Source organism: Spermophilus citellus, assembly GCF_964194105.1.
Source record: "Spermophilus citellus genome assembly, chromosome: 17".
NCBI classification, from domain to species: Eukaryota; Metazoa; Chordata; class Mammalia; order Rodentia; family Sciuridae; genus Spermophilus; species Spermophilus citellus.
The window spans coordinates 54,357,780-54,383,006 of NC_138199.1; the positions used below are offsets into that span (position 1 = coordinate 54,357,780).

General features: G+C 49.4%; 1 protein-coding gene across 1 annotated transcript; it reads right to left on the bottom strand.

Annotated features, from left to right (window-relative positions):
- On the bottom strand, nucleotides 1-24,444 carry LOC308636345 (uncharacterized protein; the record flags this gene model as incomplete). Its single annotated transcript, XM_081271760.1, has 17 exons — nucleotides 23,822-24,444; nucleotides 23,292-23,374; nucleotides 23,009-23,165; nucleotides 22,735-22,896; nucleotides 22,514-22,639; nucleotides 21,997-22,217; nucleotides 21,860-21,909; nucleotides 21,650-21,736; nucleotides 4,553-4,613; nucleotides 3,610-4,198; nucleotides 2,319-2,401; nucleotides 1,634-1,790; nucleotides 1,313-1,474; nucleotides 1,104-1,229; nucleotides 791-1,011; nucleotides 653-699; nucleotides 1-98 (listed from the first exon to the last, which is right to left on the bottom strand). Exons 1-17 carry the CDS (start codon nucleotides 24,317-24,319, stop codon nucleotides 1-3), a joined length of 2,928 nt encoding a protein of 975 aa, XP_081127886.1. The 5' UTR covers nucleotides 24,320-24,444.
- Between the last annotated feature and the right edge of the window lie 783 nt (nucleotides 24,445-25,227).

A 25,227-nucleotide genomic window follows, 5' to 3' on the forward strand; every position in this document is an offset into this window, starting at 1 on the left:
TCAGTTCTTGGTGCGAAGGACCTGCTCGTGGGTGGACACCACCTTGCCATCGTGCACATCCATGACCTTGGTGCGGATCTGACGACTGGAGGAGGTCACTGAGGAAGAAGGAGATAGGGCATTAGCAGAGGTGAACAGGCAGTGGACAAATCAGGAGTGGAGAGGCCAAGAAGTTGGGACTTACATGAACTATCTCCCTACTGCCCTCTCCCCTGATCATTCATTCACTCACTGCTGTTGGCTAAGCACTGATACCATCCAATCGTTTCAGACTAGGGTTCCTTAAGGTCATTGACAGAGTCTGTGTCCTCAGACTGAAGCTTCCTAATAATTCAGACCCAGCTAGTTCAGTCCAAATAGACCCCACTGGACGGGTTTTGGATGGAAGGAGACTTGTTTGCTGTCCATGGTGCTGACCGCATAACCATGGGGTCTGCCTGGACATAGGGTGGGAGAATTATAAGATAGGAGTCAAGGCTGCTAGCCCTAAGAGGGTTAGAAAATGACTTCTTCTACCCAAATGGATTCTCAACAGATACTGGGTAAGAACACTATAGCTCCACCCTTTGAGAAGCTCTTAATCTATGCCCTAGACCTGCTCGGGGACCTGGGGTGGTCTTGAGCCCAGATTTGATGAAAAGGAAGGTCTTACCATCTCTGGATGACTGAGAGCCAGAAGAGAACTGGGAGGAAGAGAGGCTGTGAAGACAAAGGAGAAAGACCATTAGACACTGTAGGGGGTGGGGGTGAACTATAGGGGCGCGAACTAGGGGAAGGGCTGGGCACTCACTGGGCATCCTCGCCCTCCAGCAGGCGGCGGTAGGTGGCGATCTCCTGCTCCAGCCGCGTCTTCACGTCCAGCAGGATCTTGTACTCCTGGTTCTGCTGCTCCATCTCGCAGCGCAGCTGTGCCAGCTGCTCCTCCACGCTGCCAATCATCTCCTGGATCTGGGCCAGCTGCATGCAGTAGCGGCCTTTGGTCTCCTCCAGGCTGTTCTCCAGGGATGCTTTCTGTGAGGAAGGGAAAGAGGATCAGGGATCATTGAGGAAGGCCATTCCCTCTCTGACATCTTGTGCCCACCCCATGCCTGCAGCATTCCTACCATGCTGAGCTGGGACTGCAGTTCGATCTCCAGGTTCTGTACAGTGCGCCGGAGCTCGGAGATCTCGCTCTTGCCGCTCTGCACCAGCTCACTGTTGGTGGCCACTTCGCGGTTCAGCTCCTCTGTCTGCAGAAAAGAGAACAACATTCGCACCAGAAGGCCTCAGAAGGCTGGTGGTCTGGGTCCCTTCCTCTCCAAATGACACCCACCTTGGTGAAGAACCATTCCTCGGCATCCTTGCGGTTCTTCTCCGCCATCTTCTCGTACTGGTCGCGCATCTCGTTCAGGATACGGCTCAGGTCCACACCAGGGGCTGCGTCCATCTCCACATTGACATCTCCGCCCACCTGGCCTCTCATAGAATTCATCTCCTGAAAAAACAGAGAAGAGTTCACAGTCAGGAGCCTCATGACAGCTGCTGATTGGGGGTCTCTAGTGCCAGGTCACCTGAACCTTGCCCTCCCATCATCTCAATTCCATCTCTTCTCTCCAGCCATTCCTTAAAGCTGGATTTTCCATTCAGCTCCCACCTCTTCATGGTTCTTCTTCAGGTAGGCCAGCTCCTCCTTCAGGCTCTCGATCTGCATCTCCAGGTCAGCTCTGGCCAGGGTCAGCTCGTCCAGCACCCTGCGCAGGCCGTTGATGTCGGCCTCCACACTCATGCGCAGGTTCAACTCTGTCTCATACCTAGAATGACCCAAAAGAAAAGGAATGAGGTACCCATCCTGGTCACACTGAGAGCTTTGTTCTCTTTCCCTGCAGCTTCTTCCCAGAGCTGGCACCCGGTGGGTGGTGTGGGAAGCCAATCTTAGACACAGTGCCCATTGATTGCTCAGATCTGAAAATTCCTGGGATCCTGGGAATAAGACAGTTCATTATGCTGCAGAATTTAGGGAGGGAGGTGCTTCTAACTTCAGTCAACAAATAAGACTCAAAGCTTCCAAATATAATTATCTGCTGCACTTCAGGGGTAGGTGGGAAAGAAGGAGTTCCTTCCTCTCCCTGAAACCGTGCTTCCTGAACCTGGCTGTGGATCAGAATCACCCAGGCAACCTATTACAAATAACTGAACCAAAATTCCAAGGGTGGGGCCCAGGAGTCTCGTACTTTTACAAGTGCCCCACGGGCACTAGTCAACTGTGTTTAGGAAACACTGATCCAAAAATACCCCACCCTGGGAAGATTGGACATTCTGAGCCACCACTGCAAACTCACTTGGTGCGGAAGTCATCAGCGGCCAGGCGAGCATTGTCAATCTGCAGGAGGACATTGGCATTGTCCACAGTGGCTGTGAGGATCTGCAGAATAGGAAGGGAACAGGTCAGTTTTCAGATGGACATCCGTAGTCAGAGGTCACTGCAGCCTACATTGGCCTTTACTCTCCTACCCTTGCCTGGTCCCCTTCCTCCCCAAAAGTCTTTATCATAATGGTCTAAAGGGCAACCCCAAGTAATCAGGCTTTGGCCCAAAACTGGCTCATGACCATCAGAGGAGGTAGAAAGAGTCCTGGCCCTAGAATCAAAATCCCTGAGGTTCTGGTCCCAGTGCTGTCACTGACTTGTCGCAGAACCTAAGGCAGGTCTCAGGGCTTGAGTTCCCCCCTCCGCTCCCTAGACCCTCTTCATGCTCTGGATTCTCCTCTTGGCATAAGCCACCCTGCCAGCCCTCGGCAGCACACACATTCCGTTTCAAGTCCACAGGGCATGGGACCTCAAGTGGGATTTTACCAAGAGATGAGACCCAACTAGCATAGAGGATTAGAAAAACAGGAAGCAGGGGAATAAAAAGAAATTAGATGGAACCCCAAGCTGGAAGTTCCTTCCCTCAATTGTCCTTAATCTGTGCAAGGCACCAGAGCCAAGCAGGTTCAGCAAGAAGGGTTCAAGGGGGTGGGTAGAGGGGAACTGGAGGCAGATGGCACAAGCCCACCAGGCTTCCTCTTGGGCAGGGCACATATGTGGACCATGATTGGAGGCTGTGGGTTTTTTAATCCCCGCCTGACTATAGAGAGGTCACACGGTGCCAAGGCTCATGGGCGGCAGCAGCCACAGCTCAGACTAATGAGCTAATGAGCGGTTTGGGTGTCTAGCCTCGTCCCGTTACAGCCTCGCTCCTCCCCTGCTCTGGAGAACAGGTAGCTGTCTCCTGAGCTATACTAGAAGGTGGGGTGCGAGGGCTATCATCTGGGCTCTGCCATGACTTTGCTCTTCAGCAGTCACATGAACTCTCAAAGCTTCAACTTCTTCCTTTGCAAAATGTAAGGGTAGGAAACACGGGTCTCACACAGTCTGAAGACTGGAGCCCAGAAAGGTATGAGCAAGGTGGGGGAGGGGAGACCCTCTTCTCACTCATCAGCTCTGTTTGGGGTGTCCAGGACCTCCGATGAAGATATCTGGGGTGGAAGTTTGTCCTGTCTACAAATCTAATGGTGCTCATGGCCTAAGGCCTCTACTATGCTCAGAGGGAGGTAACTGGAATGGTTCCTCCTGCTGCCCAATACACCCACCTTGTTCCTCAGGTCCTCGATGGTCTTAAAATAGGGGCTGTAGTCTTTGGTCTCAGCAGGCCGCTGCCTCTGGTACCAGTCTCGGATCTTCACCTCCAGGTCGGTGTTGGCCTCCTCCAGGGCGCGCACTTTGTCCAGGTAAGAGGCCAGGCGGTCGTTGAGGTTCTGCATGGTCACCTTCTCACTGCCCACCAGGAGCCCATCACCACCGCCAAAGCCACCTAAGCCACCACCGAAGCCAGCACCAATGCCACCACCGAAGCCACCACCAAAGCCGCTACCTAGGGCCCCACCAAAGCTGCTGCTGCTGCTGAAGCCACCGCCATAGCCGCCCCCCATCCCGCAGGCTCCCCCAGAGGAGAAGCGGGAGGAGGTGACTGACAGGCCCCCATAGGTGCTGGGCGCCCGGCAGGATCCTCCGGCCAGGACAGAGGAGATGCGGCTGGAGCCACCACCAATGCCACAGGAGCCCTTCATGGAGCTGGAGGAGGTGAACTGGCGACTGCAGGTGGTCATGGTGCCAAGGAGGAGGTGAGTGAGCGAGCGAGCGAGCGAGTCGGCAGAGGGAAGAAAAAGGTGCTCAGGGCAGCTGAGAGGATGCCAGAGCTTTATACTCATGAGTAGGGGGCGGGCCTGGCATCCTCCATCCCCCTGGGCTTTCATCACGCACGAGCCAGGGCCAACTCCCAGTTAGATCCCTCCTCTCCTCCGCCTCGTCATGTCGGTCATATTTTACTGGAAACTCATTGTTTGGGGTGTTTTGGGCTTTCTTGTCCCGCCAGGTGTGATTCACAGGGGGAGGTGTGGGCCTGCAGGCTACACTTTCCCATCGAGCCCTGGGAGCTGCAGCCCTCAGGAACCCGCGTGCTGGGCTCAGCTAGGGTGACAGAGAGCAGAGTCGTTCTCCACCATAAACCTGGTGAACTGATACATTCCTTATTACCTGGTTGGGCCCTTCTCCTCCACAGACAGGAAGACCACCACTGCAGCTGACTGACACCTGGCTGGAGGAACACCAGCAAGGCAAAGTCGCCTGGGATCCAGACGTGCCACCCTCACCATTACCACCTATTAAAGAAAACAAGACATGTGCAGTGCTGGGCTGGCTGTGCTCAAAAACCTATCACATCCCTGAAACATCCCCAGCCAGTCAGGTGGTGCAGACTTGCCCCTCAACTCCCCCATGAAGGGAAACCCTGGCAGGTCTCCACATCCTTCCTGAGGGGAGGGGATCACATCTGCCACACATCAGCGGACAGGCCCCTGGCGTTGGCTGCTCAATCGGGTCAAAGGCAGGAAGCCTCATGGGCTCAGCCAGAGACATCAGGGGAAAAGCACGGAGACAGGTGAGTCTTGGCTCTGCCATTTCCACCTGTGTGAGCCAGGGCGGGACACTCCTCTGGGCCCCCAGCTGCTCTTCTGCCAAGTGGGAGCCAATATCATCCACTGTGCCTGCTGCCGTCAAGTCTGAGGATCCAATGGGACAACGTATGTAAACTGAGCGTGGCAAACTCTGGTAAGGGGGCGAGGCAGCACCCCTGGAACAGGCCTTGAGGAGCTCTCTCTGCTTCCAGCCCCGGGAGACTGCTCAGGACAGCCCGGATAGGGGCAGGGGTCTGCCTCAGGCACCCTCACTTGAGCTCCTCGCTCAAGTGACACAATAGGTGTGTTCGGGAGGAATGCAGGCACCTGGAGTAGAGCAGGACTGTGCCAAGGGTGTGGCCAGAGTGGACATGAGGGTCCCTGACTCCTGAGACCCTAATGGTCAGGGGACATTTCCAGGAGTTCATTTGATTCTGCCTTAGAGGTTTGTATACCTAGACCTCAGCGATCCCACTTCTCGCCACCAACTTCCCAAAGCAGCCCCTTCCAGCCCCACCTGTCTTCCTGCCAGCCCCTCAGCCCCACGGACCCCGGCAGGCATGTTGGGAGGAATGTGGTCGTGTCTGGGGCTGCCTGACGCATCCCATCTCCCCAGACAGGCCCCAACAGCCCCCGCTGGAGGCTCCGGGGCTCTTCCTACGATCAACTGCTCCCAGGAAGGAAGCACAGACTCCTGCCATCCCCACCCCACCTCCACTGCCACCAGAGCAGAATTCAAGGAGACCCACCCCCTATAAGGCTTAAGAGTTCAGAAGACGATGCCGAGACAGACTCTTGAGGCTGAGGGCTCCCCAAATCTGCAGTGCCAAGGACTCTCGAGGATGTGAGTAAGCCAGGGCCCCACCCTGCTCCACCCGCCCCTGACAGACGTTCCTAATCTCCTTCCAGAGAATGGTCCCCCCCACCTGGGCCCAGCCCTGCAATTTCCCCAGTGAGAGGCAGCAGGGGTTTTGGCTTGGGCACAGATGCCTTTGTTGGGAGGCATGTTGCTATTGGTTTAGGGTTGGGGTGGGGTGCCCTCACTGGAGAAAAATGCAGCATCCAGAGAGATCCAAGGAGCTGGAGAAGGGTGCAGAGCCCAGTAACAGCTTCCTCAGTGACCTACCACCCTAACACACTCTCTCTCTCTCTCTCTCTCTCTCTCTCTCTCTCTCTCTCTCTCTGCAAGAAGTCATGGAGACAAACACCCCCCACCCAGGTGAGGACACAGGAAAGCTCAGCTTCCCCCTTCATCCAATTCAATGGAAACTCCCTCCTCCTCCTCCTCCCCCTCCTCCCCCTCCTCCTCCTCCTCCTCCTCCTCCTCTTCCAGGGGGGATCTAAACAATAAAGATGAAGGGAAGCCATGACAGATGAATCCACATACACATTCTCAGAGAGGGCATCTGCCCACCCTCCTCACTCTGGACTGTGGATCCTCAGCATGGAATACACTGAGGCCAGCAGACAGCGTGGACTCATTGATCAAGGACCTGCCATGGGCCCAGCCAGGAAGGGATCAGAAGACACCATAATCCCATCCCTTCCCCTGGTGCTCCTGGCAGTTTTGAGAAGCAGTTTTCTGGAGCAGCAGGGGTTAAAGGCTTAGTGGATCTCAGAGAGCTCTGTCTGCTGGGGCCTAGAGGACTCCCCACTTCTAGGCAGGCTTTGTGTGGGTGCCATTACCTGCCCCTCCCCCAGCCTGCCCAGAAAGGAAGAAAGTGAAGGAAGAGCCTGGGGCGGTGCCTCTTGTGGTTAGTGAGTCTCCCAGCACCATACCACTGGGGGGAGACCCATGCCAATCCAAACAGGTGAAGTAGGCAGGGCCAGGCAGCCCCCAACACAGCCCGCATTGTGTGCCAGGGATCGGGCTGGGCACTAGGGGGTGGCATCCTAAGGAAAGAGAAACCCTGTCTGAGGGAGACAGCCTCAGCCCTCAGACATAACTATCGCCACAGTCTAAAAGTTGGTGGCGATGGTTATGATAAGATGTGGGTGGGGCCAATCTGGAAGATTTTTGGAAGCTACTTTGAGCTCAACTCAAAGTAGCTTTGAGACTGGGCAGCAGGGAGGGGCAGGATTCTCAGAACTGCATCTTTCCTTCCCACTAATTTCTCTGGCTACTTCACAAATAGATAACTGCTCATGGGGCGGGGGGGGGGGCAGGGGGTGCCTTTAATTTTGAATTTTGAAATAATTTTAAATTCTCAGAAAAAGTGTCAATGTATAAATGTCAATGTATAAAGAGTTTATCTGTACCCTTCATCCAGCTTCCCCTAATAACATATTCCATAAGCATTGTACAATATTCACAACCAGTAAATTAGCATTGGCACAATGTCATTAATTAACTACCGTCTTTCCTGAGATTTTGCCAGTTTTCCACTGATGTTCCCTTTCTGTTACAGGATCTGATTTGGGATCCTACATTGTTTTAGGCTGGCATATCGCCTTAGTCTCCTTCAAACTGTGACAGCTCCTCTGTCTTTCCTGGTCTTTCATGACCTTGATGCTTTTAAAGATCCTTTATCCTGTACAACATCCCTCAGTTTGAGTTTTCCTGTTGTTTGCTCATGCTCAGACTAAAGTTATTCATTCTAGCAAGAAACCCATAGAAATAGTGTTGGGTCCTTCTTATTCCTCCTATTCAGTCATATAGAAAAGATATGTTGATGTGTCTTATTGCGGTGACGTTGACCATGTTCACTGGGCTAAGGTGACATCTGCTAGGATTGTCCACTATGAAGTTTCTATTTTTCCCTAAGAAATACCTTGAGGAAGATACTTGAAAGCCAGTAACAAATTCCATTTCTCCTCCAACTTTCACCCACTAAATTATGTGTTTCCCAGTGGGCTCAAGAGCCTTATTGAGGGCTGGGGCTGAGGCTCAGTGGTCGAGTGCTCACCTAGCATGCATGAGGCACTGGGTTCAATGCTCAGCACCACATAACTGTAAGATATAGTGTTTGCCTAAAACTTAAGAATAAATATTTTTAAAAAAAAAAAGAACCTTATTGATTCTGGACTCTTTGAAGGACTGTGCCTCCAGGAGAGACTTGGAGTTACAGACCTAGAAAAAGAACTCTCTTGCTCCCTCCTCTAACCCCCAAGCCAGACTGGGTGTCCTCACACCCTCTCCTGGGCCTGCCTAGGACATGCCATACTGGCTTTCCTTGGAGAGACACCAAGTGTCTCTCTAATCACCACTGCCTGGAGTCTTTTTCTAGGCCTTGAGAGTCCTTTCAGGAAGAAGTGGGTAGTCAAGGTCCTCCCCATGCCCCAGGAGGGAAGTCTGAGGTCCAGAAAGGCTCAAACTTGAGTGACAAATTGTTGTCCCTAGACCCCCCGGGTCTTCCCAGAACTGGGCTTCTTTCCTTTTCTGCTGGCCCCCTTCACTCTGGCCACCCCTCTCTCCTCCAAGCCTCAGGCTTCTTGTATAGAGGGGGTAAAACCTCCTAGCACTCAGGACTGTCAGTTGCAGGGATAATGGTCTGGGGCCTAAGCAGCCTCAGTTCCCAGAGGGCAGGGCTAGGGTAGGGACAAGGAACAGGTGAGCAGGCAGGACTGCAGGCACGGGAGTTCACTGAAAGCCTAGAGCACCTTTCTGAGGCCCTGCAGTCCCCTTTTCCCTAGAGAGTTCTGCCACCCACTGCTTTCCCAGGCCAGCCTGCCCATCTGGGCCAAGCGTCCACGTCAGAGTCTGGTATGACAACAGGCAGGCCAAGCTAAGTGTTTCAATGTCCATGGCCTGGTCTGAGCCTCTTAGCTATGCTGTAAAAGCTAGTGGACCAAGAGCTAATCATCCCACCGTGTAGATGACAGAGGCCCAGGTGTCAAGGAGCTTCTCAGTGTCCACAACAAGATGATACTCAGGATTCAGCCCCACTTTGCCTGGATTCCACCTTCGCTTTCAAATGACAGTTCACCTCCTGCTAGAAAGTCCCCAAAATTCAGAGCCAAAAGGGCCTCAGCAATCATCTAGATCAATGTCATAAGTTTATAAGGGGAAAATATGAGAATCTGAAAAGGGAAGGGACATGTCCAAAGTCCCACAGCACAGTCTCCTTCAAAAGCGAAAAATATTTAACAGTATCACCAGGGCTCTGAGCTAGGCAGGGTGAGATTATGTGCTGTGTCTGCACCCCAGAGTGACATTCATGTTGTTAAGAACATGGAGAGCCAGGCACAATGGCACACGCCTGTAATCCCAGTGGTTTGGGAGACTGAGACAGGAGTGTTTCAAGTTCAAAGCCAGCCTCAGCAAAAGCAAGACGCTAAGCAATTTACTGAGATCCTGTCTCTAAATAAAATACAAAATAGTACTGGGGATGTGGCTCTGTGGTCAAGTGCCCTGAGTTCAATCCCCAGTACCAAAAAAAAAAAAAAACATAAATAGTCAGGTGGATAAAAACCAGCAACAGATTAGTTCACAACCCCTCCCTTGGTCCCCAGTAGAGGAAAAATACAGTTTAAATTCTCCAGCCCATTACCCTGTTGCACCCCTCCCCAGTAAATCAAGTCCCATCCTCAACAGGTCAGTCTCTTCACTGAACCCTACATCCCCATCCATCTCCTAGCCTCTAACTAAATGTCCACATCTGTCCTCTCTTCCTACCCAAATCCCTCACCTTCTTTAGGACAAAGTCTCTGCTCAACACATAGCTTAAGATGTGATTTCTGAAGACTATGTGGCATAAAGCAGGTGCTCATTGAAGGAAGGAAGGACAGGGTGGGAGAGGGTGAGGAGTCAAGGAGAAAGAGGAAAAATGGGGGTAAAGCAAGGGAATGTGGAAAAGTAGATGAATAGATGGATGGATGGGTAGATGGATGGATGATGGGTTACCAGATGGATGGATGCGTGGTAGATCGATGAATGGAGGGTAATTGGGCAGATGGTTGGGTAAATGGAAAGAAAGATGGTAGATGGACAAGGGAGCAGATGAATGAATGGCTGGAAGGAAGAAATGATAATGGATGGATGGATGGGTGGATGGACAGAGGGATAACTAAAAGGAAGGTGGATGATGGGTGGGCAGGTGTTGAGGGATGAATGGAGCTCAGAGAAAGGGCAGGCAGCCCAGCCCAAGCATCCAAGAGGAGCTCTTAACCAACTGAACCTTGAAGATGAATGGATACTAAGTAAGCCAAAAAAGAGGAAAAGATATCCCCTTTGCTCAGTGAAGCCCCTGAGCAGAGACGAACAGGTGTTAAACAGGTCTGATGGGAACTCCAAACAGTTAAATATGGCTGCCACTGCCCGGCCCCTGATAGGAAGGCACTGAGGATCTCAGACCTCATCCTGACAACATTGGGGCTACTGAAGGGCTCTAAGCTGGGCAGTGATGCTGTTGGGTATGTTTCCAAAGGTCACTGTGGTATCTCGTGGCACACACTTGAGGGGATGGGCAGAAGAAGGAAAACTGGTAGGGAGGACTCACCATTATCCAGGTAAAGGATGGTGTTGGCTCAGACCTCTCCTCTCCCAGGAAGTCCCACCCCAGCACTTCATGTCACTTTTCTCTCCTTCTGTCCTCCCACTGCCTCTGTGATCTGAGCCCCCATCATTATTCTACGCCATGCCTTAGGGAGTCACAGAATCTCTCACATAGTAGGTGCCTGGTGATGACTCGGGTCTGGTGAGGAAGGCACAGCCCTTGCCCTGTCCAGCCAGTCCAATGGTAGAGGGTAACCAAGCCCAGGGTTTTCTCTATCCCATAGGCTCAGGGGATCCCAGAGCTGAGGAGCAGCAGAGTAGGGTGGTAGCACTCAGAAGCTTCTTGGAAAGGGTGCTTTGACTCAGGTTTGAAAGCAGGAAGAGGCCTGAAGGGTGGAGTGGGGAGGGCATTCCCAGCTGGGGGCATGGCTGTGGGAACTCCAGGCCTCAGCAGATGAGTCACCCAAGAGTCAGCACTTAGGTCAGAAGAGCTGGGTCAGGAGTCTTTTTGAGGCCAGGATGGAGGGACAAGGACACAGAGAAAGTAGCCATGTCAAGTCTCGGGAGCCTCAAGGGTAGAAATGAAAGGAGTTGTTTCCACCAGTCAGAGGCTTCAGAGCTCCAGGATCTTGCAGCCCACCCCGCTTCCTGGACAGAGAGGTGTCACAACTGGGGAAGAAGCAGGACCTCCCCTGTCCAGAAGACTGTGGTTCAAGTCTAGACTCCACCCCCAAACAGACCTGAGACCTTGACAAGCCACCGCAGCCCCCATGCCTCAGTGTCCTGCCACATGGGCATGAAGACAGTTCCCACCTGGCAGGGGCATCAAGAGGAGTAGATAATTCAGAGTGAGTGGCTGCCAAGGAGCTTGGTGCAAAGTCAGTGTTTGATTTAAAAAAAAAAAAAATCCTTAAATCAAGCCCTATAGTTCAACCCATGGAGGTAGGGGTGAGCGCAAAAGAGAACAGGTATCAAAATTCAGACAAAGATCTTGAGGTAGAGAACAAAGAAGAGTCCTGAACAGGGCTGGCCTCTGGAGTGATGGAGGGAGAACAGGCAGAGAGGCCAGGGGGAGAGCTCGGAGGCCATCAGTGATGATCTAGGTCTGTAATAACCTGGCCAGGATGGAGTCTGTGGGACCCTGCTGAGGAAGAGTCAGCAGGACGTAAGAGGAAAAAGCACACGATCCTCTGAGGCTGGGGGCCCAGTGCTGGCTTCCCTTGACCTCGACTAGGGGCTGAGGAGGCAGGAGCTCAGTTCTCATGTAGTCCTGAGACCAAGAAGGGCCCCTAGATCACCCATCATCAGCCAGAGCTGGTTCTTCTCCTCCAGCCTTGACTCTGGGGGCAATGGAGGCAATATCTGCAATACTTTTATGTCCCCTGGTTCCAAAAGAGGGCTTGGCTTAGGAAAAAAGACATATTCTATCATAAAACTAAAGCTATCCATCAAGAGTAGAAGATAAATCAAGAGTTTGGTTAAAATTAAAGAAATGAAATTAGCTTAGAAAAAAGAAAGAAAGAAAGAAAAACTGGGGAAACAGAGTATATTGATGAACACGTGTTGGTTGCAAGCAACAGAAAACCAACATGAATTAACTTCTAAAAGAGGAGATTCATTGGCTCTCATCACCAAAACAGGGAAAAGGGGGCACAAGACTGCCACAGGGAGAGGCCCACTGCATCCACCCTCTACACACACACACACACACTTACACAGACACCTCTGCCTTGCTCTTTCTCTTAACTTTATTTGCACACATCCAGCTGCACCTACAAGGCAGTCCTAAGCTCATCCTTCAGCTTAAACCCAGAGAGGATTAACTTAAATTTGAAAAATCACAGGAAAGCCTTCTGCATGGCTCAGTATGGTCAGTGGCTGGATTCCTATGACTAACCCAGCAAGTATACATGTCCCCCCTGACTCATGACCAAGAAGTGCCTGGTATCAAAAGAAGGGGGCACAGAACTGACCCAACTCTTATGATCCAAGCAGTCATCCCAAGTTGTGGGATGGGGATAGTTACAGGGAAGAAGAAGGCTAACTATACCTGACACTCAGCTCTGGGCTTCCTAGCAGCCAAGATAAAAAGGGAAACATGGAATATAAAACTCTCACTAACTGGAGGCACATCTGATAGGACAGACACAAGCATCTCCTAAGGTCTCAGAAGACGGTCTTCATAGAATCAGAAGAGACGGAGAAGCTTCAGTATACGGAGCTCCTGCTGTGCCAGGAACTCAGTATCTCGTTGAATCCTAACAACCTTTCTGTGAGAAGGGCTATCTTCAGACTTCAAGAGGAGGCCTCCCTGGGCCTCGGGCACCAAGAGCCAGTGTCTCCTGCAGCTCCTGCCTCCTGGAATTCTCCTCCAGCCACTGCTAAATGTGTGGGTGTCCCAAAAGTGCCAAGCAGCCCTAAAAATCCAAATACCCTGAATCTGGCAGCATCAGAGCTTGCCTTCTGTGGGCACCAAGCTCCAAACACTTCTGGACACTTAGTGGCCAACTTTATCATGTTCTTAAGTCTAAACAATCAATAAATCAAGCTCTGATAATAGTGTTTATTATTTTCATGGTGTAAATAGTCCCACCATGGCCAACTTCAACCAATCGAGGTGAAGTCACTTAACACAGAGTTGGGGAGAGATGTACAGTAACACACCAGTATATAGAATATCCATCATCTGGAATAAAATAATTATAAGTAACCTGGAGAGCACAGGTGTAGTAAATGTAGTAAAATAAGCTGGAAGTAATGGGCTTTATGTATTACCTTTGTTCTCGGTGTAATTTAATTAACCTTAAGCTTATAGAATTTAATGGTTAAATGCTGGCTGTGTTTAACAGTCAGCTTGCAAAAATTCCTGAAATTTGAACCTTGGCTCTCAAGAGCCAATATAAGGCAGCTCCAGCATGTTGATGGGCCTTGCAGTTTAAACCATTAAACAATAGACTAGGAGAAGCAAGCAAAAAGCAAAGCAACCCTGCTTCCCAGTGAAAGAGGGAAACCAGATTGGAAGAAGGAGGAGAAGAGTTGGTGGCCCCAGTGATAAGAGGAGACCATCCAGGTGGACAGAAGTGGAGGCTGCATCCAGAAGCTACCCAGGCTTCACCAGCCTAACCAAGATCTGCCTGCCCCCAGGGAGCCCCATGGGAACCCTGATGGCAAGGTGCAAGACTGGGTGGCCACATTATCTGGTCTTTTTTCAAAGGATCCCAACAACAGGATTCTATTAATTGACTTCTCTGTCAGTATCCAGAGAGGATCCCTCTGCTGCCACACCCAGGGTGTGTCTGTCCCCGTGCTCTCCCTGCTTGAGTGGTGTCTTTTGTGTCCAAAGACTTGGTTTACTCCTCGTCCAACTTAACCCACATGGACAACAGCCCCTTCAAAGAGCAATGGGGGGGTGGGAGGTGAGGGTCCCAGACATGTGGGAGATAATGGAGGTGGTGGTGGTGATGATGGTGGAATGGTGGTAATAATGATATGGAGTGGGGTGGTAGGCGTGATGATATTGGGTATAGCAGTGGCGTTGTAGCAATGGGGATGGAGGTGATAATGGTATGGGATGTGGTGATTGTGGTAGAAACAGTGGTGATGGAAGAGGTGGTACAAAAGGGAAGTTTGTAACACTTTTGTTACAAAGTTTCTGACACCCCTGAGTTGAGTCTTGGTAGACAGAACAGAACCAGTTTAAGCAGCTCTTCCCTGGGGCTAGCTTAGAGGTGAAACTAACCTCTACCGTGGTCACCACCCCCACACACACACTAGAGCCACCTCCAGGAGAAAGAGGACAAAGAGCAGCTTCCCTACCTGCCTACTATAAGAAGTATTTCATTTAAGTTCAGGGTGGCTCCTGAGTTGTCCCTGTAGTACCGCCCTGCACCTACCCAGAGCCCAGCACAACACCTATATCCCCAGAGTAGTCTTAAGTGAACTTGGGCTGAATTCACTGAACTACCACTAGAACTTGATTTCTCTGCAAATCTGATCAAGTCAAATGAGGCCAGGGGTCTGCCCTCCTGGGAGCCATTCTGACACCCTACCTACCATCCATACATCCTAGGGTAAGTTGCTCAGCCTCCTTGAGCCTCACTTTCTTCCCTTTTAGTGGGATGAGTCAGGTGAATGGAGCTAACAGAGAGCACGCAGGGAAGAGGCGTTTGCTCCAGCACAGCCTTGAGAGTCAGTCCACCAGCCCTGCTGCAAGAGTTGACTGAGGCAATAAAGGGTTGGGCCCCTTTGAAAACTGTCACAAAGAAGAGGAAATGAGTGAATAAATATTTATTGGGTATCTACTGTGTGTTTTGTCTACCGTTTATCACTTTTAATCCTTACATGACCCCTTCAGGTAGACGCTAATACCCTGAAGTTACCGATGAGGAAACCAAGACTCATAAACGAGAGGATCTTCCCAACTTCACCCTCAAAATTCAAACCTAAATTGGCCTCGACCCTCCACTTTTTGCAAGAGACTACAATCTTACTTTAGTTATTTTTTTTTCTTTTGGTTATCACTTTTAATAGACTAATCATATCATTATCTGAGCACAAAGTAAATTAAAATATATGCTATGGTAATATAAAATTGACAGGTCAGATTAGCTAGGAAGTTGATGTGGTATTCAACAAATTAACTGAATCTTGATGTTTAATTTTTTTTTCTGGTGCTAGGGATTGAACTCAGTGTCTTGTGCATGCGAGGTAAGCACTCTACCAACTGAGCTATATCCCCAGCCCAATATTCAATTTTTGTTTAATTTCTTTATTCATACACATGCATGCACAATTTTATGCATAAGTATAAAAGTTTGTGTACCATTTTTTCTCTTCCTATTTTTCTTGGATCCCTGTAGCCCCCTACCTGTTGGATCCCTGTAGCCCTCTACCTGTTCCATCCATTCACATCCTTCCACCCCACCTCAAAGCAATCTATGTTAATAGTTTCATATGTATCTGTTCATACTTCTGGTGTTCATATGATCATACATACATACATACATACTATATGAATATATGTAAATGAGAAATGAGGAATATGTTATTGTTTATTTCACATAAGTAAAATCAATATACTACATATGCTCTTCTCTCTCCCCAATACCTGAAGGAATCCCTCCTTGCCATCTGACATGGGTCCAATTTATTGACCTTGATGACTACCTAATACTCCATGGTATAAATGGATCATTATTTATACAACCCATTTGTTACCAGTACAAAATTTACTTTTCATTTTCTCTCTCTACAAATAATGCAGCAATAAATATCCTCATATGTATATCCTTTTATCTCTATGAATTAAACATTAAATGAAACCCCCTAAATAACCAGCAAATCATCTTTGCTATTGATTCCCACATCATGAGGCTGGAAAATCGTCTTGGAGGATAAAAACTCTGGGACTAGACAATGGATGGATGTTTTCTTTTTCTACATATCATTTATGTTGTCATACTCTCCATGTAGTAGCTAAAAGCTTAAGGGGGAAAAAAGTATATCTGTTTGATAAGCAATAATTTTATAGTTGGAGGAGAAAGAGGGACCCCTGCAGCCCAGCAATGTGTTAGCAGGGAGTGAAGTCAAAAAATGGGGTCTCCTCCTGCCCAGCCACCATCTTTGCCTTGCCACACCTCCATCCTCACAAAGCCATCATGGGCCACTGAGTAATGGGAAAGGCAATGTGGAGCTACACCTGCCCAAGTTGGTGACCCACCTAGCACATTAGAGGAAGGACCAAGTCATTGGCTTGGTGCCTCAGCTCTGGTAGATAGGGCTTCTTCCCTCCAGGACTCAATGGGTATTCACTCTCTCATCTACCTGGTGCTGGCTTAGTGAGAGGCACATGGAATGCACAGAAGTACTTGCAGTACTTCACAGAAATCTGAAGGAGCAGAGACTTCTAAACCAAAGGTCCATGGTTTGACTCCACAAATCTTGACTGAGCACCCCTTGTGTGTAAGGTACTGTCTAAGGGTTGTTGTTGACTAGAAAACAAAAAGTTTCCTTTGTATTTGTCTTTCAGGGAGCTGTCAGAAGGTCTTAAACATGCTGCAGTGGTGGGAAAGCAATCATAGCCAGTTGCTTATCTCAGACACCAGGAGAGACACTGAGCTTTTTATAGCTCTTAGAAACAATGGCTCCAAAGAAAGCAAAACCTTACGAGTTGACCACTAATTCATTTACATCAGCAGATACACTTTATGGGCTATCATTAATTCTTACTCCAGTTATTGTCTTAGCACTTCATGCAATTATCTAAAATAGTATTTCACAAACTCTGACACTAAGTCAAGCCTAAGGAATCCGAGGATGTGTTCCAAATAGACAAGTTACGAGGCACAGAGGGAATGCTCAATCTCCTCACCTTGGGTCCAGGATTTTAGAAGTGGGAAAGGCCGTCAAAAGCCAGATGCAGTCTGATTTGGGACTTGAACCTGAGTTTGAGAAATCCAAGCAGTAAGCATTCCTAGATGGAAAAGTTAGTTCCTTTATTGAAATGGAAACTCACATTTCTGCTTTGATATTGTCCTTCTTTAAAGGAATCCAAATATTATATATAACTAAAAGAACAAATAAAAAAATTTAAAGGTAAATGTTCCATTAACACAAGACACAGCGACGAACAAGAAAAACATGGCTCTTGCTCTCAGGGGTTTTACTAACAAGCTTTCAGACCCTGGGAATGTTGTTGTGTTTGTTTGTTTTCCCTCAATTATTTTAGAGCTTGCTGTGATTTGAATAGGATCTCCCTGCCCCACAACTCATAATGAGTACGATCCCGAAAGTCATAAGAAAGTCATATGTTCATCGTAGCAAAAGGGGATAAACTTAATCAACTATGATATTGGGGGGTATGTAGCATCTTTGGAAAGTGGTTAGGTTTAGATAATATCATTAGGGTAGAGACGCTATGGTAAGAAGAGGGACAGACCAGGCACATCAACATAGGCGTATACACTCACCATCTCTTGCCAAGTGATGCCCTGTACCACCTTGGAACTCTGCCAGCAAGAAGGCCATCACCTGAGGCTGAACCAATGCCCACCCACCTCCTGCCCAATCTACTACTTTGAACCTTGACAGTCATGTGTCAAAATAAACCTCTTTATCAGAACCAGCCTCTGAAATTTCATTATAATAATGCAAGCCTGACAAACACAGATCTCAGTTTTCTCATCTGTCAAGCAGGGACCTCTCTTATGGAGCTTCCCAAGGGTCCATCTAAATATAGTATTTTTATATATATTATTTATATATATATATAGTATAAATATAGTATTTATATATCTAAAATAGTATTTCACAAACTCTAACAATAACTCAAGCCTAAGTAATCCAAGGGTGTGCACTCTGAAGACAGAGGCACAGGTAACTATATTATATGTTATTATAATACTAATAAAAGCACCCAAGTAGAGGTTGTTCTGACATCTCGTTACTGAACAACTCATGAACATCTGAACCAGCCCTGGAGTTGAGTAGTAAGCCTGTCTATGTCCCTGTGTAAGGGCCTTCCATAATGTCAGCTTTAAAAGTGACACATGAATCAACTTACACAAGAAGTATTTAAAAGACAATGCTCAGTCAGTGTAAATGTTTGGAAATTCCCATTGCCTGCTTGCAAATTATGCAGACTGGCACAACTTCATTTAAAATCAATTTCACAATACCAATCAAGAAGCTTAAAACATTTGTATCTTCTCACTTAGTAATTATGCTCCTGTAAATCTAGCCTAAGGAAATAATCTAAAATATTGGTATAAGGGTTGTGCAGAAATATGATCATTGCTGTGCTATTTTCAATGACAGCAGCAAACAGTGGAAACAACATTAGAAATGTATGCACTTTTAATAATACAGAAAAATGTTTCTATTATAGTAATAATAAAAATGGATGCCAAGGGTGCTACTCAGTGATAGAGCACTTGCCTAGCATGTACAAGGCCCTGGGTTCTATCCCCAGTAGAAAAAGAAAAACGAATGCAAAATGGTATGAACAGTCAGTGTAATTATAGATAGAATTGTAATGTGTAGATATAAGCATATTTCGTGTGTGTGTGTGTGTGTGTGTGTGTGTTATGTGTGTTTATGAGCAAGAAACTTGGTACCAGTGATTACCTTTGCATATTGGGATTTTGAGTTCTTCTGAGTCAAAGATTCACCCTATGATCTGGGGAGCAGATTTGGTGAACAGGGTGTGCTTCACTAAAATTAAGAGGGAGAGTAGAGAGGCTGGGGTTGTGGCTCAGTGGTAGAGTGCTTGCCTAGCACGTATGAGGCAATGGGTTCGATCCTCAGCACTATATAAAAATCAATAAATAAAATAAAAGTATTGTGTCCATCTACAACTAAAAATATTTTTTTAAAAAGAGGGGGAGGAGAGAAACAGGGAGACATGGAATTCAGAAAACAATGGATACAATACAGAAAAAATAAGAGATGCCCAGGATGAGAGTGAAGAGAAATTCTAGGATGACAGTTGGGCAGCAGGCCTGGGGAGCACTCAGAAAAGACTGGGGCAGGAGGACAGGGCTCCGGGAGAGACACCTTCAAGAAGCTGATACTAATGGAATACCATAAAGAAGAGACATACTTCCAGCCATGAGTTAGGGGACAAATGAATGATAGGTACATAGAAAACCTAAGCAAATTGAAAAATATGTATTTATTTCAAGGAAATTCAATATAGTAAAAAATATGATTTGACTATTGTTATTAGTTAAAGCTTCATCCCGGGGTTTCATAAACTGACTTCCAGACCACTCACGTATAATCGAATCAAGCCTTTATTGAAGCACACCGGTGGCGGCTGACCAGAACATAAAGCTGTTCCCTGATCAGCCCCGAACAATTGCAAGGGCGCTCCTTACAAGCCTGAAAACCGCAAAAGGGATGTTGCGGGGGGGGGGGGGTCCAGCCAATGCAAGTAAGCCAGGTTACAGAAGCGGGAGAGTGCAGTCCAGCGGAGGGAAGCCTAACCAATCACAGTTAGCCCAGTCACCCCAGTTACAGAAACAGAGCCCCGTTACCCTAGTTACAGAAACAATGCCCCATTAGGTAGCTCCGTGTTCTTAAAGGTTTCTGTAGCAAAAGGAAAAGAACATCTTGCCCCAGTCATGACCCTTCTACTTGGCATGGTTGTTCTACAGGATGAAGTCACAAAACAAAATGGAGTCACATTTGCTTCTACTACCACACTATGAATAATATATAAGTAGTCATACCAATGTAAACATTAAACATTTAACTAATGAAAAACATTAATATATTAAGAGGTGGGAAGAAGAGAAGTTAAGAAGAAGTAGGGGGGCGTTGGGGTTATAGTTCAGTGGCAGAGTGTTTGTCCCCCACGCATGAGCCACTGGGTTTGATCCTCAGCACCACATAAAAACAAATGAATAAAAATAAAGATATTTTAAAAAAACGAAGTGGGGGGAACAATGCAATATATGAGAACTGAGCCCTCATCCTTCATAGGAAACCAAGTGATTAAAAACTACATTTAAAAAATCAAGAAATGGTAGTATACTCCTATTACTTAGAAATAAGAGGTAAGGGGCCAGGGTTGTGGCTCAGTGGTAGAGTGATTGCCCAGCATGAGTGAGGCACTGGCTTCAATCCCCAGCATCACATAAAAATAAAAACAAATAAAATAAAGGTATTATGTCCATTGACAGAAAAAAATAAATAAGGAAGGAAGTAAATACCAAAATAAACAGCTTATGTTGAAAATGGGAAGTAGGAAATTAGAAATGAGGTCCACTTGGAAATGGCTCTTTTTCACACACACACACACACACACACACACACAAAAGTATTAAGATGTTATATATATGTAACTTTGTTTTTTTTATTTAAAAATTATAAAGTTTGGGGCTGGGGCTGGGGCTGGGGCTCAGTGGTAGAGCACTTGCTTAGTATCCATGAGGCACTGGGTTCAATCCTCAGCACCACATAAAAATAAACAAATAAAATGAAAGTATTCTGTCCATCTACAACTACAAAAAATAAATTTAAAGGCTGGGGGTGTGGCTCAGTGGTTAAGCACCCTGGGGTTCAATCCCCAAAACCACCCCCCAAAAAAAAACCCACTTAAAATTTATAAAGTATGGAAGACATCAGGAAGAAGGAACAGTGACTGAGAGGTGTGGGCCATGCAATTAGACAGGAAGGGGTGAATCATGGGCATGGGGCAGGGAGAGGCAGCAGGACAGACTCAAGAGCTGAGTAGCAAAGGAAAAGGGAACCATCACGGATTATTAAGGTGGGGAGTCCTGATGACATCCTTGATCCGGAGCTTGACCACTTCTTGTGAGAAAGGTCTCTGGGTAGAAATCAGGAATGGGAGAGATGGACAGCAAGAGGCCCCAGATAGTAGCCTGTGCCTGGTTCCAGGGAGAGAGGGAGAAGCTGTGAATGTGGTGGTAGCCATAGGAAGAGGAAGACATGGGTAGCAAATATTGCCTAGGGGACTCGTCAGCATTCAGTTGACAGCTCAGGACAATCAGGAAGAGGAAAGCCCTGATGGAGTGGGGAAGACAATCCTCCAGACAGAAGGTTCTCCCTTCCACCCTGCAACACCAGAGAGACAAAGGGTGGAGCTAAGAGCTCAAGCTTTACAGTCTTTGAGGTTAAATACCTAAAAAGGTAAAGTGATGGTCAGAGAAAGATATGGACTTTGTAGCCAAGTACACTTGAGTTTGAACTCCAAATGCCACTTCCTATCTGAACGGTTTTACCCAAGTTACTTAACCTCCCTGAATCCCAGGGATTATCAAGCCCAAAATGAGCCTGATCACAACAGCCCTCACAGGGTCGTTAGGGAGAATAATGAAAGAACTTCTGTGGAAGGCTTCAAAGGAGACCATCCACTCACGTCCAAAGCCTCCCCACTTCCTGTGTCTCCCACCCACCCCATCCCGCCATGGCATGGTGCTCTTCTAGGAAGACCCTTCCAGCTCCTCTGAGACATGTTGTTTCCTGCAACCCTCAGGGTATGGGGCCTCAGGAGGGTTCCTGGGAGAAACCTTCAACGTCCCTCCCATCAGCTCAAGCACAGAGATCACTCAGGTTTGCATCAACCAGAAAGTCAGCTTTATTAGCCCACCACCAGCACAGGGAAAGGGAGACAGCTGGGGCCGCGCTGGGAGAAAGGGTCCTGGCCCAGGCCTCCAGGAGGCGAGGCCTGCAGGTGGCAGGAGGTTCTGGGAGAGGCAGATCAGTTCCTGGAGCTCTGGCTCTGGCTCTGGCTCTGGCTCTGGCTGAAGCTGGAGGAGCTCTGTTCCTTGAGGATGGGCCAGATCTGGTGAGAGGATGAGGAGAAGACTGCCGGAGAGAGAGAGGAACGGAGGTGAGAAGGGCTCTGGGAGCTGAGCAGACTCCTGGGCAGACCCAGGGCTCTGCAGAGAGGGGCTCGGCCACAGTGCCCAGGATCCCCAGGAAACTTACCTTCCCGGGAAGAATAGGATTGGCCAGATGAGTGCTGGGAGGATGAGAGGCTGTGGGGGAAAGAACGGGAGCATTAGATGAGCTGGACACAGCAGGGGGCTGAGAGGCTGTGAGGCGACACTGGGGGTCCCACTCACTGAGAGTCCTCGCCCTCCAGCAGGCGGCGGTAGGTGGCGATCTCCTGCTCCAGCCGCGTCTTCACGTCCAGCAGGATCTTGTACTCCTGGCTCTGCTGCTCCATCTCACATCGCAGCTGTGCCAGCTGCTCCTCCACATTGCCAATCAGCCCCTGGATCTGGGACAGCTGCATGCAGTATCGGCCTTTGGTCTCCTCCAGGCTGTTCTCCAGGGATGCTTTCTGTAAATGGAGAAGGGAGAGGAAAGTCAACAGAGGTGTTCACACCTGTCCCTCCAGGTCTCTGGGCACGTTTCCTGAGAGATGCAAGGATTTTGACTCCAGCTAGGTCAGATAACATGGAGAAAATTATTTCACCATTCTAGACCTTAATTTCTCCATTTCTACAATGGATACTATGGTGGCTCCAGTTCCACCGGTGGGAAAAAAAAATATATAGGACTGGATTGTGACGGTGTTGCGGGGGGGTGGCCACTGCTGGTGACTTGGGGGCTGCAGTGGGGCTTCATCCTTCATACCATGCTAAGCTGAGACTGCAGCTCGATCTCCAGGCCCTGGAACACTCTACGGAGCTCAGTCACCTCACTGCGGCCACTCTGTATCAGTTCGCTGTTAGAGGCCACTTCTTTGTTCAGCTCCTCAGTCTGAGATAGAAGACAGGAGCAAAAGGTGTGAGGCTCTCCTAAGCCTCCCCAGCTAGGAAGTCCTCCTGTAGGAGAGCAGAGGACCCAAGCCTTACCTTGCTTATGAACCAGGCCTCAGCATCTCTGCGGTTCTTCTCGGCCATCTGCTCATACTGGTCGCGCATCTCATTCAGGATGCGGCTCAGGTCCACACCAGGGGCTGCATCCATCTCCACATTGACATCCCCACCAGTCTGACCCCTCAGGGCAAGCATCTCCTAGGAAGGGATAGAAGGGGATGTCATATCAGCTGACCCCTCTCCTGGGCCTAGGCAGATCCAGCAACTCAACCAACCAGCCTCCTAACCCCAAAGCCGGCTATGGCCTCACCTCCTCGTGATTCTTCTTCAGGTAGGCTAACTCCTCCTTGAGGCTTTCAATCTGCATCTCCAGATCGGCTCTGGCCAGGGTCAGCTCATCCAGCACCCTGCGCAGGCCGTTGACATCGGCCTCTACGGTCTGGCGAAGAGCCAGCTCATGCTCATACCTGGCAAGATAGAGTTCAGAGCCTCAGGTCCCCTCCTTAAGGTTCCCAATGATTGATGTCTGGATCGATAGCCCTACTCCTTTGTCCCCTGTCCTCTGCCCTCAGCCCATCATGCTGGATGCTCACTTGGTTCTGAAGTCGTCAGCTGCCAGCCTGGCATTGTCGATCTGCAGAATGGGCTGTGCATTCTCCATGGTGGCAGTAATGATCTGGAATGGGGTTGACAGGACAGGAGGTCAGTCAAGGACCCTGCTGCTCAAGGGTGAAGAGCAGAGAGGGACAAAAGGAGTCTCTCCAAACTTGAGGATCAGCTGTCTGGCAGGGCAAGCCCTATATTCCCCCAACCAGGCTAAGACACCTCTCCACTTGGCTCAGGGTGTACAAGGATGCACCCACATCTCCCACCACCCTTATCCTGGACCCAAAGCTGAGAAATTGAGCATGCAGTATAATGAACTCTTGCATGGAGATGCAGAATTCCAGACCCAGCTGAGACACAGAAATGCTGAAAAGGGACCCTCTGCCACCAGTTATCTGGCCACTCTCCAAAGGCACCTCTGTCTCCCTGTTTGTAAATGGAATTGCCAACAAGAGATTTACTCAAGGCCACTGCAGCCCTAGTCTCTCTCTCAATGCCCCAACCATCAGTCACCCACCTTGTTCCTCAGGTCCTCAATGGTCCTAAAATAGGGGCTGTAGTCTTTGGTCTCGGAGGGCCGCTGCCTCTGGTACCAGTCTCGGATCTTCACCTCCAGGTCGGTGTTGGCCTCCTCCAGGGCGCGCACCTTGTCCAGGTAGGAGGCCAGGCGGTCGTTGAGGTTCTGCATGGTCACCTTCTCATTGCCAGACAGGAGGCCGCCATCGCCAACACCAAAACCAGCACCAAAGCCACCACCAAAGCCACCACCAAAGCCGCTACCTAGGGCCCCACCAAAGCTGCTGCTGCTGCTGAAGCCACCGCCATAGCCGCCCCCCATCCCGCAGGCTCCCCCAGAGGAGAAGCGGGAGGAGGTGACTGACAGGCCCCCATAGGTGCTGGGAGCCCGGCAGGATCCTCCGGCCAGGACAGAGGAGATGCGGCTGGAGCCACCACCAATGCCACAGGAGCCCTTCATGGAGCTGGAGGAGGTGAACTGGCGGCTGCAGGTGGTCATGGTGCCAAGGAGGAGGTGAGTGAGCGAGCGAGCAAGTCGGCAGAGGGAAGAGAAAGGTGCTCAGGGCGGCTGAGAGGATGCTGTGGCGTCTCAATCCCCGGGATCCTTTATATGCACCTGGGGAAGGCGTGGCCCTCCAACTGCTGACTCCGGGTTCCCCTCTGATTTCATCACTCCGGTCCCATCTGACTTCCTACTCTGGATTATTCAGCCCAGGGTGGACTCACTTCTCTGTGTGCGGTGCCGTCTCAGAGTTCCCACCCAACTCTGGGGGTGTGGGGCCAAGTGAAAAACACGCACAACCCGGAGTTAGCAGTGACTCAGGCTGGGCGGCCGGGAGCCGGCTCCCATTCCTGGAGCCCCAGGGGACAGTGGGGCCTTGGTGCAGGCTGCTTTGTGGCAGTCGCGTCCCCAGGCAGTGAGTCAGCCCAACAGAAGGACTCCCTGCCCCACAGTGAATGCCTTCATTGAAAGAGCCCTCAGCGATGCCCTCCTGGGCTGTCTCGGGGTGCAGCTATGGGGGTTCAATATGCTGGGTTCATAAGAGAGAGCCGGGTTCATGGTGGCATTCTGTTTGTCTCACTGTGTGACCCAAGGGTTCTCACCTCCCTTCTCTAGGCCTGTTTTTCCAAGGCTGGGCTGGAGGGTTGGGGCATCTTTTCTAGATCTAAAAATCCCAGGACTCTCTTTCCCCATTGGCTCTAGCCTGGTTCTGAGGTTGCCATGGAAACAGCACCCACTACCAGCTTCATTCCTAGGCTGCCCTCCACAGCCTGCAGAGCCTAAACAGGTCCTCTGGTCCTTGGACACTAGCTTTCTCATCTGTACAAGGGGAGAACACACCACCAGCCACACAGGAACATGCAAGGAAGGCCCCCTTGTCCCTGCCCCATGACCAGCCCTGCCCC